At 35.2% G+C, this 15,062-nt stretch overlaps 1 protein-coding gene across 4 annotated transcripts in view; it reads left to right on the top strand.

Moving 5' to 3' along the window:
• LOC125679300 (syntaxin-binding protein 4-like) overlaps positions 1-15,062 on the top strand; it is a 135,736-nt gene that overhangs the window by 35,651 nt on the left and 85,023 nt on the right. For all 4 annotated transcript variants that reach the window (XM_048918414.2, XM_048918415.2, XM_048918416.2 and 1 more), the window contains exons 4-8: positions 1,382-1,477; positions 9,244-9,313; positions 9,446-9,520; positions 13,824-13,900; positions 14,574-14,683. In XM_048918414.2, the coding sequence (XP_048774371.1) occupies positions 1,382-1,477; positions 9,244-9,313; positions 9,446-9,520; positions 13,824-13,900; positions 14,574-14,683 (428 nt within the window). The remainder of the gene's footprint in view (positions 1-1,381; positions 1,478-9,243; positions 9,314-9,445; positions 9,521-13,823; positions 13,901-14,573; positions 14,684-15,062) is intronic.

Here is a 15,062-nt window from a genome sequence, read left to right on the forward strand (position 1 = left end):
AGGTAATAGACATTAGAATAAGAGAGCTATTGAAGCATGATATCACTACATTATATTCCATTTTGTTAATTCCCTGTTTAATTGCTAAACGCTCGGCATCAAGTGTGAATGCCACGGGTCCTCGGAGATGACCTTAAAAACAGACGCCCCGTGTCACGGTAGGTGTGGCACGCTAAAAAACCCTCACTGCTCAATGGCCGTAATTGCCGAGCATAAGCCTAAATTAAAAAGCTCTTCACCGGTCATGGTGACGTCTCCATATGAGTGAAATATTCTCGAGCGAGACGTTAAGCAAGATAAAAATCAATCACTCCATTTATGATTCATATATTAAACATTCAAGGTGACAATATACGTTTTAGAATCATTGGCTGAGAAAATTCATATAGATATTAAATGATGAATTCAATACCGTATATAGTTTAGCTTCCGGATTTTAGCTGTAATGACGTTAAAAAAAACATAAATAGAATTTTTTAAAAATAAACGTACAACCGTGGATAAATAAATTATATGCTTTAGGTATATATTCAGTATTGAAATCCTTCAATATTATTATCAACATAATGAAAATTATTTTGTACGTATCAAACTTTCGTTCTGTCTAAATTGTTTCTAAATTTACAACATTTCTATCAGGTTTTCCGTTTATCGTTAAGATCGTTTATCGTGTTTTGCGTTTATCAGGTCTATCGTGAAGATCGTTTATCAGGTTTTGCGTTTATCAGGTTTACCGTGTATCCTATCGTATCGTGCATGTATCCTATCCTATCGTGCGTGTATCCTGTTCTATCGTTTATCATGTCAAGAATAACGTTGCAGGTACTGTACGACATAAGCTGGGAAAGACAAATTTTAGACGAACACAACACAAACTTGACGAACGTACATAATGTTTAAGCACTTGAGGACAGCAATGATGTAGACGAAATCGTCAATTTACCAACAAAAAAGTGTGCGAATAATTCCCAAATTTTTAAACCGTTTAATAAAAATTGAAACTTTTTCAAAAGAACACAACGATAAAACACTGACATTTATATTTTCACATTTTGAATTCTTTTGTGATATGATAAAATGTTAGCAATCATTACACATGTATGCATAATAGACAGCGAATATAAGGGAAGCAACTCTCATACTTTTCAACATTCTGCACTTTGGACTCTGTGTAAATTGGCCAATTTCTTTGGAACCACACACAGTCGGTTTAGACAGATTATACTGTACCTATATTTGATCAATTGTATCTAATGGCAAATGTAAGTATATGCAACTCTGACACTCCAAAATTAGTAGACATGCAAACTCAACACAATATAGTATAATGAAATTCTTTAACTTTGGTCTGACAATACAAGTTGTTTTATTTTCCTCCTAGGAATTAAGATTTGTGGTGGATGTAGCAGAGATGGACGAGAGGTCAATGGGATTTTTATCAAAAGAATCTTACCGGGAGGACTTGCAGATCAAGACGGTAAAAATGGAAACCTCAGAATTTACTGGTTATATGTACACTCTGCAGGACTTCTTTTTCCAGAGGCATGGTTTAGAGTGCTTGTATCATGGTTGTGCTGTTTCTTTTTCCAGAGGCATGGTTTAGAGTGCTTGTATCATGGTTGTGCTGTTTCTTTTTCCAGAGGCATGGTTTAGAGTGCTTGTATCATGGTTGTGCTGTTTCTTTTTCCAGAGGCATGGTTTAGAGTGCTTGTATCATGGTTGTGCTGTTTCTTTTTCTGTACAATAACTAGAGTAGCTACAGATCCACCCTCTATAAAAACTTTTTATTTATGGTGCCAAAAAAAAAAATGCACACAGTTGAGGCCTTACATTGTTGTATACTTGCATCGCCATCTCAAAAATTCAATATAAAAAAATTCTGACATATTTTCACTCTATAGTTGTGTCCGACCATATCTTCAAACATTCATTAAAGCTCTATATGTCTCAAAAACTCACAGCTTCAAATGATTTCATTTGGTGATGTAGCCATGTTAAGTACAGGTGACTCTCGATGGCTCGAACTTCGATTTCTCGAAGTGAAATCATGGTCCCGATTTTTCTCTCTATATAACAAAGCAAATTTACTTTCGATCTCTCAAAGTGAAGTTGGGTCCCGTAAAACACATTTCATTGTTTTTCACTCTCGATCTCTCGAAGTGGTGGTAGCGTATACCCACCATTACACAAGCGTGTAATAATTTCCGCTTGGGCCTTACCTGGATTTTGTTGAATGCCGGAGAGGTAATTAGGTGTTTACATTGGGGAGACATTGCGGTGCTTCTTTGTGGAGGTGACACACTTGAGTATATAATTGGCTAATTGGTCAGTTTACACCTTGCACTGGGGTTGAGTCGTGATGATTAAAATTATATATAATCCGACTTTGAATGAAATCTATAATTTGTTTTGACGTGACGAGAGAGTAACTTTTATACATAATTTTAAGATCTACAGACTGTTAAATTTCTCGAGTTTGTTCTTTGTGTAAATTTACTTTAAAACATCGTTTTACTCATTCGTTAGAAGTTTTGTTTTGGGTAATGCGACATAACATTGTGCTCTGTTTAGTTTGCGATAGTAAAGCGTCATCTGAACTTAGTTTTGTATGCCTATCTAAGCATGAATAAAGAACAAATAAATACATAAACTTTGAATGGACCAAGGTGACTCAGGTGAGCAATGTGGCCCATGGGCCTCTTGTTTATTGTCCCTGGGGCTGAAGTTTTGGGAGGGGGTATTGTTTTTGTCCTCTCTCCAATGGGCTCTCATATTTCATCTTTTGTATGTGCATTCCTTGTGACAAGACCTTTCTTTTGATACCAAAGATTTTAAACTTGTGACCTTGACTTTGGAGATCAACAAACTTTTTAGAAAACCTAACCTAAGCAATGTGTCCTGAACTATTTAATGTAGGTCGCGGGTTTGCTTACGTCATCGTTTTCGGGTACGCAAATCCTACAACTCAACGTCTTTTTACTTGCACATTCAATTGTGACATGACAGTTGTCTGAATAAAGTATACATGGGTCATTGACTGAATATAAAGAACGTAATACTTTACCGATATCACATTAATATTACCAACAGTTATCATCGAAGTAGAACATGCTTCGTTTGAGTTTGTTGTCTTCCTTTCGTTTCCGGTGCAAAATTTCGGCTAGTAATGTTTTATCCTGTTACTGTATAAAGTTTAGCAGTGGACAACTTGGGGAGGTGAGAAAGCTGGCGATGTTGGGAATGCTTTTATAAGCGTTTTTAGAACCCGGAAAAAATCTGGCGGGAGTTTCCCAGTTCATGAAAGTTTTAATCAGAGATTTGACGCGTTTATGGCGGACATTTGAAAATGGCGAGTTCATAATTTTATTCCTACCCCATCATACTGAAGATCGAACAACATTGAATAATTAAAAGCGTTGGGCGGGGATATCCTATAAAGAAATTTTTCAATGTGTCTTGCTGCAAATGTGTCTGAAAACATTTCCAGAACCCCTGGAAAAAATTGAGCAGGAATTGCCTATACATGTACTTAGAGAGAGAGAGAGAGTAAATTGTTGTTTACAGGACCACAATGTAAACTAGTCTTTTGTACTAATTGTGCTATCCTGTCTAAATAAAGAATTTATTATTATTGTTATATATTAGAGAGAGAGAGTTGATCATATTTATAAATGAATGCCGGTATTGGTTGGGGAACAGCAAACTAACAATACATGATTGTATTCTAGCAAAGTTGAACCTTACAACTGCCCACCATAAGGAATGTTTGAAACTCGCTGTAAAATTAGCTGGACATGCAGGGCTGACTGCTTGTAAAAATGGTTAGCCCTGCCAAAGACCTACTTGCCCTGCATGTTTTAAGATTACGTTTACATGTGTTACTACATGTATCTATCTTCTAATGAAGTACGATGGACCTAATTCGTTTCTAGTACATTATATTGTATTGAAATTTTTATATACGGTAGAATATGCAGTAAAATGTACTAAATTGACAAGGTCTGTCCATTTAGTTACAGGTACAACAATGAAGTTGATTCATCTAAATTTTGTCTAGCAGAAATTTCATCACGTCCGATTGGGCGACTATACCAAGAAATTTATTCGCCCGTGGTAAACTACATGCGTCTCGGGCGGTCGGGCACACGGTTATTTCAAACACTGCAAAAGGCTCAAGACTCTAAATGAACAAGAATGTGAAGTTGGTCAAAAATTAGAAAAAGTAGCAGACGTTTCAAGTGAATCTGCAATACAAGTTTAAAATAATTATAGTTTTAAACCACGTTCATGTTTTCGAGGGGTTGTTTGGTTTGGGAAAGTGAGCATTTCTATGTGTTTATGAGAGGGGTGTTAGATAAACATAAATATTTTGTAAAATAGAACAACTTTAGTTGTATTTCTGGTTGGAATATTAAGACATGATTAAACTACATGTATATGAAATTAAAAGATTAATCTTAATGGGATTCAAAAATAAAATTATACTATTACATGAAGGCTATATTAGTTTATTCATTGTTACTGCGATCATGCGATCGCAAAAGAAGAAAAGAATTTCAATTATTTGCCACGCAACACAATTTAGATATATAGCGCAACATATGTACACATTTATATATATTAAGAAATTTTGTGATATACAATTTTGTAAATAATTGATTATTTTGTCCATACATATCTGATTTCCCCTTCAAAACCAGGAGTCAATAACGTTGTTTCGAGTTCTTTTTGAAATGATGCATGAAAAGTAAATGAATAACGTTGTTGAATGACGTCGCGAATATTTGTAATGTTATTTGTTAAAAACTGTTGCTTTGATGGTTTTTATCAAACTTTGACATCTTTTTCTTTAAAAAACGAACTCGAATACCCCATAATTTTTTTCCATAAATATTTTGAAAAATATTTTTGTTTCGCTTTGATATTAATATTATCAAGATGAACAGCACCAAAGTATGTCTATTTTAAGTTGAATTATGCAATGAATAAAGTCAATCAATATTATTTTCTATATAATTCAATGGAAAACAGTGTCGCTACTGTTAAAACAATGGTATGTTGAAGACGTAATTGCCAAAAAACTGCTCTTGAATGAAAAACAATTTTCACAGAGTAGTATATACATTGTTCAGATACATCAGTCAAATTTTCAGATGGTGTTTTCGAGTGAGAAAAAAGGTCTGTAAACCCGCGACCTACGTTAAGATAGCTGGGCTTTCATATTCTATATGTAGATTCCTTATTGGAAGATATTTCATTTTATGCCAAGATGTTTGACTTGTGACCTTGACCTTTGAGTTTGACTTGAATTTTATTGAAACTTTAACCTAGAGCTCATAACTTTTGAATGGCGAGTGATTACATCTTTTGTATTTCATGTATGCATTCCTCATGTGTTTCATTCACAACCTATGGTAAATATAAATACTTTAAAACTAACTGATTATTCTAAATCTTATTGAGAACGATATTTTTTTGTCTTTCCTATCCACCTTCTTGAAGGCACTTTTCTCACCTTATTCACCCATTTTTAGCTCACCTGAACCAAAGGCTCAAGTGAGCTTTTCTGATCAAAATTTGTCTGTTGTCTGTCGTTGTTGTCGTTGTAAACTTTTTACATTTTCGACTTCATCTCCAGAACCGCTGGACCAATCTCAACCAAACTTGGCCAAAAGCATCCTTAGGTGAAGGACTTTCAAGTTTGTTCAAATGAAGGGCCATGTTCCTTTCAAAGGGGAGATAATCACAAAAATGCAAAAATAGGGTGGGGTCATTTAAAAATCTTCTTCTCAAGAACCACTGGGCCAGAAGAGCTGAAATTTACCTGAAAGCTTCCTGACATATTGCAGATTCAAGTTTGTTCAAATCATGGCCACCTGGGGTAGGATGGGGCCACAAGGGGGGGATCAAAGTTTTACATACAAATATATAGGGAAAAACTTTAAAAATCTTCTTCTCAAGAACCACTAAGCCAGAAAAGCTGAGATTTACATGAAAGCTTCCTGACATAATGCAGATTCAAGTTTGTTCAAATCATGGGCCCCAGGGGTTGGATGGGGCCACAATAGGGGATCAAAGTTTTACATACAAATATAATTATATGAAAAATCTTCTTCTCAAGAACCACTGAGCCAGAAAAGCTGATTTTTACATGAAAACTTTCGGACATAGTGCAGATTCAAGTTTGTTCAAATCATGGCCCCCAGGGTAGGATGGGGCCACAAGGGGGATCAAAGTTTTACATACAAATATATAGTTAAAATCTTCTTCTCAATAACCACTGAGTCAGAAAAGCTGAGATTTACAAGAAAACTTTCTGACATAGTGCAGATTCAAGTTTGTTCAAATCATGACCCCGGGGGGTAGGTGGGGCCACAAGTGGGGGGGGGGGGGGGGTTGGTTCAAAGTTTTACATACAAATATAGGGAAAATCTTTAAAAATCTTCTTCTCAAAAACCATTGGGCCAAAGAAGTTGACATTTACATGAAAGCTTTCTGACGTAGTGTAGATTCAAGTTTGCAAAAATTGTGGCCTCCAGGGGTAGTTGGGGCCATAATAGGGACTAAGGTTTTACATGCAAATATATATGGAAAGTCTTCAGATATGGGCCAAGCTAGGTGACTCTGGTGAGCGATGTGGCCCATGGGCCTCTTGTTTAAATTCTTGATCTTTTGAACTTCTGATCTCTTAAAGTTCTTGACCCCTCCAAGTGAAATTATTAGCCGAGTTGCAACGAAGTTGAACTCGTCTATTGGTTTGGTGATGCAGGCGGGTGGGCAGGTAGGCGGTTGGGCATCAACAATTGGTTTCCTGATGATAACTCGAAAAGTTTACAATCTAATCAAAAGAAACTTTGATATAGTGTTGGGTACCAGGTAAAGAAGACCCCTATTGATTTTGGAGAAAAATGGTCAAAGGTCAAGGTCACAGTGACCAAAAATAGAATGAAAATTTCAGAAAAATTTGGTTTCCGGATGATAACTCAGAAAGTTTAAATCCGAATCAAATGAAACTATGATATATTGTTGGGTACCAGGTAAAGAAGACCCCTATTGATTTTGGAGAAAAAAGGTCAAAGGTCAAGGTCACAGTGACCGAATATAGAATGAAAATTTCAGAAATGTTTGGTTTCCGGATGGTAACTCAGAAAGTTTAAATCCGAATCAAATGAAACTATGATATATTGTTGGGTACCAGGTAAGGAAAACCCCTATTGATTTTGGAGAAAAAAGGTCAAAAGTCAAGGTCACAGTGACCGAATATAGAATGAAAATTTCAGAAATATTTGGTTTCCGGATGATAACTCAGAGAGTTTAAATCCGAATCAAATGATACTTAAAGATATTGTTATGTACCAGGTAAGGAAGACCCCTATTGATTTTGGAGAAAATAGGTCAAAGGTCAAGGTCACAGTGACCGAAAATAGATTTAAAATTCCAAAAAAATTTGGTTTGTCGAGGATAACTCGGAAATTTTTTAATTTGAATCAAATGAAACTTGGATATATTGCTGGATTGAAAACTTCAGACAAATATGGTTTCTGGACAGTAACTCGAAAAGTTTAAAACTGAAATTAGTTCTTCACAAAGATAAATATGCCACATCATTCCTGACTTTACAATGTATCCCATGCAACTCGGCTCATGCACCCCTGGGTGCATATATTGATTTTATTTCATTGTTTGTTACTCTTGATATCTTGAAGTAGTGGTAGTGTATACACACCATCAATCAAGCATATAATCATAACCCCCGCTATAAGGTTGTGGTGGGTATACTGGAATCAGGTTGTCTGTCTGCATGTAAACGCAATGGTTTCCGGGCTCTAAAGCATTATCCTTTCCACCTACAGTCACCATATCATACATATGGACTACCCATGGGACGAAGTTGTTCCCTATTGAATTTGGGGTAAAAGATCAAGTGCACTGGACATCGAAGTAGCAATATGGTTTCTGGCCTCTAAAACATTACCCTTTCCACCTACAGTCACCATATCATACATATGGACTACACATGGGACGAAGATGTTCCCTATTGATTTTGAGGTCAAAGGTCAAACACACTCCTAGAGAAGAGACTACCCAAGGTTTTGTCCTGCCCTTTCTTTTTTACACTCAAGAAAGAGGTAATTTATACCTATTAATAACACCCTTTTGGAGATTGGGGGGGGGGGGGGTATTCTTAGTGAGCATTGCTAACAGTACCTCTTGTTATTTCTGTTTGGATGTTACTTGAATAGCAGTGAATACCTGAGGCTAGTGTGGCTGTGTTAGATGTTCACATAGATAATACCATTTCTGTGCTTTTGGGGGTAGATTTTTGCTAAATTTGTCAGTTTTAACCATAGACTTGTTCTTCATATTGGGGGTAGATAACTAATCAATTGTTTAATTGTACAATTTTAATGATGATTGGATAGCTAAATGATACTGTGTAATTTTTATGACCCTGATATCAAAGATGAGCATATTGTTTTTGTCCTTTCTGTCATTCTGTCTGAAACTTTAACCTTGCTAATAACTTTTGAACAGTAAGTGCTAGAGCTTTGATATTTCACATGAGTATTCCTAATGACAAGACCTTTCTGTGGTACCAAAATTCTTGACCTTGGAGTTTGACCTACTTTTCAAAAATTTTAACCTTGCTACTTTTGAACAGTGAGTGCTAGAGCTTTGGTATTTCACATGAGTAATCCTTGTGACAAGACCTCTCCATGGGTACTAAGACTTTTGACTTACTTTTAAAAAATTTGACATTGGTCATAGCTTCTAATTGGTAAATATTAGAGCTTTCATATTGCACATGAGGATTTCTTGTGACAAGATCTTTCTACTGGTACCAAGATATTGGTCCTTGTGACCTTGGCCATCTTTGGAATTGGCCATTATCGGGGGCAAACTCATCTTGTTAAAAGTTTCTTTTGACATGACAATGTGGCAGTAATATTGAGGATATGATTTCGAGGCATGGAAAACGCAAGGAAAAATGTGTCAAAACTATTTCATAATGTTGCAAATATACACTCTGTGTTACTATAAATTCCGAATTATAATGGTTGGACTTTTAACTTCCAACCTTCAATCTTGTCAACTTTTGGTCTCTTGAAGTTTATCAAAGTCCCTTGATCTTTCCTTGAAGTTTGAGTTATGTTGAGTCACCTGTATATACTGTAATATATTATACGTGTTAAGTTTACATTAAAGTTACCCAATGTTCAATGAATAAATGTCAACTAATAGGTAGACTGCAGCAAGGGGATGAAATATTGTCTGTCAATGGTGAAAGTTTTCAAGGAATAACAAATGACAGGTAAGAATTATGATGATCAAAATTTTTAAGAAATTTTGAACTATAAATATTGTAAGAAATTTAATGCAAAGAAAGAGGAGACATGAAGATGATGCTATTGGGGTAAACATCTCTTTATTTTCTTATCATCAGAGCAGTGGCCATTTTGCGCCAAGCTTCAGCTTCTAATCAAGTGGAGATGGCTGTAGCTCGAGATGAACAATCAAAGTATGTATAACAATCTTGCGCACATCTGGAGTAACCTATTTTCTCCACTACTTCAAATTTATTGATTTTTTTCATAATAAGAACTTTTACTTTACAACATATTTTTTTAGGTCTTCTGATCGAGTCACTCAGAGTGAGCTATTGCAATTGGTCAGTGTCAGTCGTTGTGTTAACAATTGAACATTTTTAAGTTCTTGATAACTACCTTTCCAATTCTTTTCAGATTTGGTGTGAATCATGTTTGGGACAAGGGGGACATCAATTGTAAATTTCAGGACTCCTGTTCCCCTGGGGCCTTAGGGGCAGGGTAGAAACTGACAAAAATTGACAAATTTTCAAAAATCCTCTTCTCTGCAATCTCACAAATGTAAGAAAAACTAAATGCATATTTATATAGAGCATGAAGGCCTCTACCAAAATTGTAAGTTTCATGATCTTTTGGACTCCAGGGCGGGGCCAAACATGGTACATAATATATATGTGTAAAACATCTTAAATAATTATATTGATACTAAATTGAAACTAAATGGATATTTAGAAAGAGTAGTTAGTCCTTTACCAAAATTGTAAATTCCATGATCCCAAGGGGGGGGGGGGGGGGGGGGGGGGGTTTGATTCCAGGGTGGGCCAAAATTATTATAGTGATTTTTAGCTCACCTGAGCTGAACGCTCAAGTGATCTTTTCTGATTGTCTGTCGTCTGTCCATCTGTCTGTAAACTTTTTACATTTTTGACTTCTTCTCCCAAACCACTAAGCCAATTTCAACCAAATTTGGCAAAAAGCATTGCTTGGTGAAGGACTTTCAAGTTTGTTCAATTGAAGGTTCATGCCCCCTTCAAAGAAAGATAACCACAAAAATGCAAAAATAGGATGGGGTCATCTTCTCAAGAACCACTGGGCCAGAAGAGCTAAAATTTACATGAAAGCTTTCTGACATTGTGCAGATTCAAGTTTGTTCAAATCATGGTTCCTGGATTGATTGAATATTGTTTAACGTCCCTCTCGAGAATATTTCACTCATATGGAGACGTCACCACTGCCGGCGAAGGGCTGCAAAATTTAGGCCTATGCTTGGCACTTATGGCCATTGAGCAGGAAGGGATCTTTATCGTGCCACACCTTCTGTGACACGGGACCTCGGTTTTTGCGGTCTCATCCGAAGGACTGCCCCATTTAGTTGCCTTTTACGACAAACGAGGGGGTATTTGAGGACCTATTCTAACCCGAAGGTAGGATGGGTCTGCAATAGGGGATCAAAGTTTTACATATGAATATATAGGGAATTTTTTTAAAAATCTTCTCAATAAGAACCACTGGGCTAGTATGGTACAAATTTACATGAAAGCTTTCTGACATAGTGAAAATTAAAGTTTGTTAAAATCGTGGCCCCCGGGGGTAGGGTGGGGCCACAATAGGGTATCAAAGTTTTACATACTAATATATAATTTTTAGCCAAGTTGCAACGAAGTTGAACTCGGCTATTGGTTTGGTGATGCGGGCGGGCGGTTGGGCGTCAACAATTGGTTTCCGGATGATAACTCCAAATGTTTTCAATCTAATCAAATGAAACTTTGGTATATTGTTGGGTACCAGGTAAGGAAGACCCCTATTGATTTTGGAGACAAAGGTCAAGGTCACAGTGACCGAATATAGAATGAAAATTTCAGAAAAATTTGGTTTCCGGATGATAACTCAGAAAGTTTAAATCCGAATCAAATGATACTTAAAGGACACATCGCATGTTTTTAAACTTTTTAATTTTTTCAGCAAAATTAATTCATTTCATGTCTAAAACTACTTTACATGTGTTTTAAAGGAAACAGTTTGCGTAGTTTTCGAGTTTGAAAGCGATGAAATTCAAATCTTGCGATATGCATATTTTCTTCGATATTTTACGCGCCATTATCTGTGACATCATATGCGACCTCGAGCGAGAAGATTTGAAAACAGTTGTTAGCCATTTCATTAACAGATTAGATTTAATTGACAAACAAACAATTATCACATTAACGGCTTGTAAATAACACTGCATTAGGGTGTTTTGTGCCGATTAAGGGTATACTTGCTGTCAGTAGAGAGGCTTTGGACTGTGTTTTTTTCAATTTTCGAAGGAAGGTATGAGGGACAAGACGTGAATATTTTTTGTCGGCACAACGACTTTGCCATAAAAAACCCAGTAGAATTTGTCCCTGTACTTTTTTAAACAAGCACTTGGACAAAGACGTAGATAAACTGCGAGAAAATGGTTCTATCGAAGCTACCCACTGTTACATATAGGCCTATGGCTTATGCTTTCCGTTCTGCTCTTAAATTCAATACACACTCGCACCAACTGACCTTCACCTTGTAACACCATATAGGCAGAACTTCGCTAGCAGTGTCTACCAACTGGTAGTTTTAAAAAAGAAATTTGAAGATAAAAGATAATTGAATTTTCAATTATAAATAATAAAATATGATATTTCCCAACTTTGAATTGAATTATAATGCTTTCATTTTTTTTTTAAAGGAACACGTACGTGTTTACAACAACGTACAGCACGCCGCGCTTCCACTTCCTAAGTAACAACGTGTAGATAACAAAAAAATAATGATTAATAAAATTGCTTGAATAAAATAATCTAAAAGTATTGGGATTTTCACCATAAGTTTGATAATTTTTATTATTATTTTTTTTCTCGAAATGCACCCGTGACAGTAGGCCTAGTTGTCAATGATACATAATCGTATCATAATTTAGATCTAACTTCTCCAAAATAAATTTAATAATAATTGCACTGTTTATTTTCAAAAAGCAACAACACTAATTACAGTTCTTTACAGAAATGACATTACCATATTGTGTTTAGACAGTGATCCCATGTAAACATTATTTACTCGCAGATTTCATACTCGCTTTCCTCGCTACATTTGGGCCGCTATTTGTATGCACTGGTGGCTTAAAGATATAAGACTCGGGAAATTGGTTAACATCGAAATAAATGTTATCCATGGTAAATTTATTAGGCCCCTAAAACCCGAGTTTTTAAAAATATCTAACACTACTTTTACAACAAGTTGATCGACGAAGGTCGCATATGACGTCACTGTACCACGTGACTACCTATCTAATTAACTAGGCTTTTTGAAATCGGGGCTTAGATTTAAGTCCGTATTGTGGCTAATTATCGCAATACTTCAGCGAACGAACTATTACAATTAATTTCTATAAGCATAAGGAAGACAAAATGCATATAATTATGTATACTTTGAAAACACGAGATGTGTCCTTTAATGATATTGTTATGTACCAGGTAAGGAAGACCCCTATTGATTTTGGAGAAAATAGGTCAAAGGTCACAGTGACCGAAAATAGATTTAAAATTCCAAAAAAATTTGGTTTCCAGAGGATAACTCAAATTTTTTTTTTAATTTGAATCAAATGAAACTTGGATACATTGTTGGATACCAGCAAAGCAAGGCCCCTATTGATTTTGGAGGAAAAAGGTCAAGGTCACAATGACCGAAAATAGATTGAAAACTTCAGACAAATATGGTTTCTGGACAGTAACTCGAAAAGTTTAAAACTGAAATTAGTTCTTCACAATTATAGATATGCCACATCATTCCTGACTTTACAGTGTATCCCATGCAACTCGGCTCATGCACCCCTGGGTGCATATATTGATTTTTTTTAAAATCTTCTCAAGAACCTTGAAAGTTATGTGAAGTTTTAGAAATTTACTTTACTCCTAATATGTCCTTTTAAACTCTCAAATTTGATATCATCTCTGGTGCAAAAAGGTCATTATTTATTTCCATTACTAGTATTAAACCTTTATTTTTGTCTGTAGTGTTAGAAGACATGATTATGTATCTATTTTATGTAATGATTGATTTGTCTTGCTTATGTTGTGACAATAACAGACAAATCAAGTTTAATTGAATTAGTTTAAGTGCAATAAGGTCATATTTAGAACAAGGTAGCTCAATAAGAAGCGATGCGACCCCAGTTTTTCTAATTTCCTAATTCTCCTTCAGTGCAAAAATCAGAAATACACTTCCCCAAAGAATGACATTGTTCCAAATCTCAGGTGCGAACCTGTGTAAACAGCAATTCTGATTTGAATTTCTTATTCTAATAAACTTCTTTGGTATGTGGTGGTGTCTGATAAGTTGCTGTCATGATGTATAGTCTATATATTCATAAATACTGGGTAGATTCTTGTAACTGCTCAAAATGATTTGTGATTGTGTATGAGTGAATACACTCAGGTGAAAAGCACAGGTGATAATGTTAAATGCTGATTTCTTACTAAACAGAGCTGAGTTTCTGGAAATTCTAGAGAAACAAAATGGCGCGAGTTTTCCTTGCACTCCAGTTCCAATGGAAAGCCAAGGTAGGTAGACTGTTATGTCCAATAGTTTACTCAGCAAAACCTATCAGAACAGTTCTTGAATTATTCAGAACTTTTCTTGAATTGTTCTTGAACAATTATTCCTGAACATTTTTAAACTGTACCTCACCAGTTCTTGAATTTTTTTAAGGGATGTTCATGAAACGTTAAATAAGACAAGAACTTAACATTTTAGGAACAGCACCTAAACTAAAGAAAAATTCCTCATTGTAGATATTATAGAAGAACTTGTCATGAACCTTTCAAGAATTCTGAAATTATCCTTAAAATTCTTGATTAGTTGATAGTAAATGCGAATTTTTTCAAAGAATTACTCAAGAACAATTTAATTCTTGAATTATTCTTCATTTGTTCAAAAAACATTTTGATAACATATTAAGAAATTTTTTTAATCTGTGAACAGTTCTTCATTGGTTTCTTAATGATGTTTAAGAACCAATTAAGAACTGAAGTTCTTGAGAAAATTGTTTAACCGTTCTGAAACTATTGAAGATGTAAATTTGAGATATGTTCAAGAACACAAGAACAAAGTTTCCTTGGACTCATTTGAAACTCTACATTTAAGGATGAATTTATAGCAGAAATGTATTCTCTTGTTCATTGAGACTTACCTTAAAGAGTATGAAATTTTAGAACTGTAGTTAATTTTTCATAGGAAAAAAAGAAATTTCGAATCCAGTAATGGTGAATGGTTCATCAGGCCATGACAGTAATTCTCCAAGATATTTATCGGAAACAAGTCCTCAGGAGTTACGAATTGAAGAGGTAAAATCCAATACTTATGCTTTTAATTTCATTTAGAAAGTTAAAAACATTGAGTGAGGTATTTCAGTAATTCTTTTGTTTTAAAGGGAAAGGCAACCCTAACCACATTGTTGATTTTATGGATAAAGTATTACTTACTAATATCGTAATGACAGTCTTTAACAACAAAAATTCTTGCTTAACAATTAAATCAATATTAAGGTAATTCCCCAGACCATGTCAAATAACGTTAGAAACGTTATTCACGAGTCACGAACGTTGTCACACATTAAACGAACCCGAAGGCATTTTGGTGAATTTTGTAGACCGTATTAACGTATTAGGACTGATTGTTTGAAAGCAAACAACAAAAATTTAGAATTAAAAAAACCAACAACAT

This window comes from Ostrea edulis, chromosome 2 (genome assembly GCF_947568905.1).
Source record: "Ostrea edulis chromosome 2, xbOstEdul1.1, whole genome shotgun sequence".
In the NCBI taxonomy this organism is placed as follows: Eukaryota; Metazoa; Mollusca; class Bivalvia; order Ostreida; family Ostreidae; genus Ostrea; species Ostrea edulis.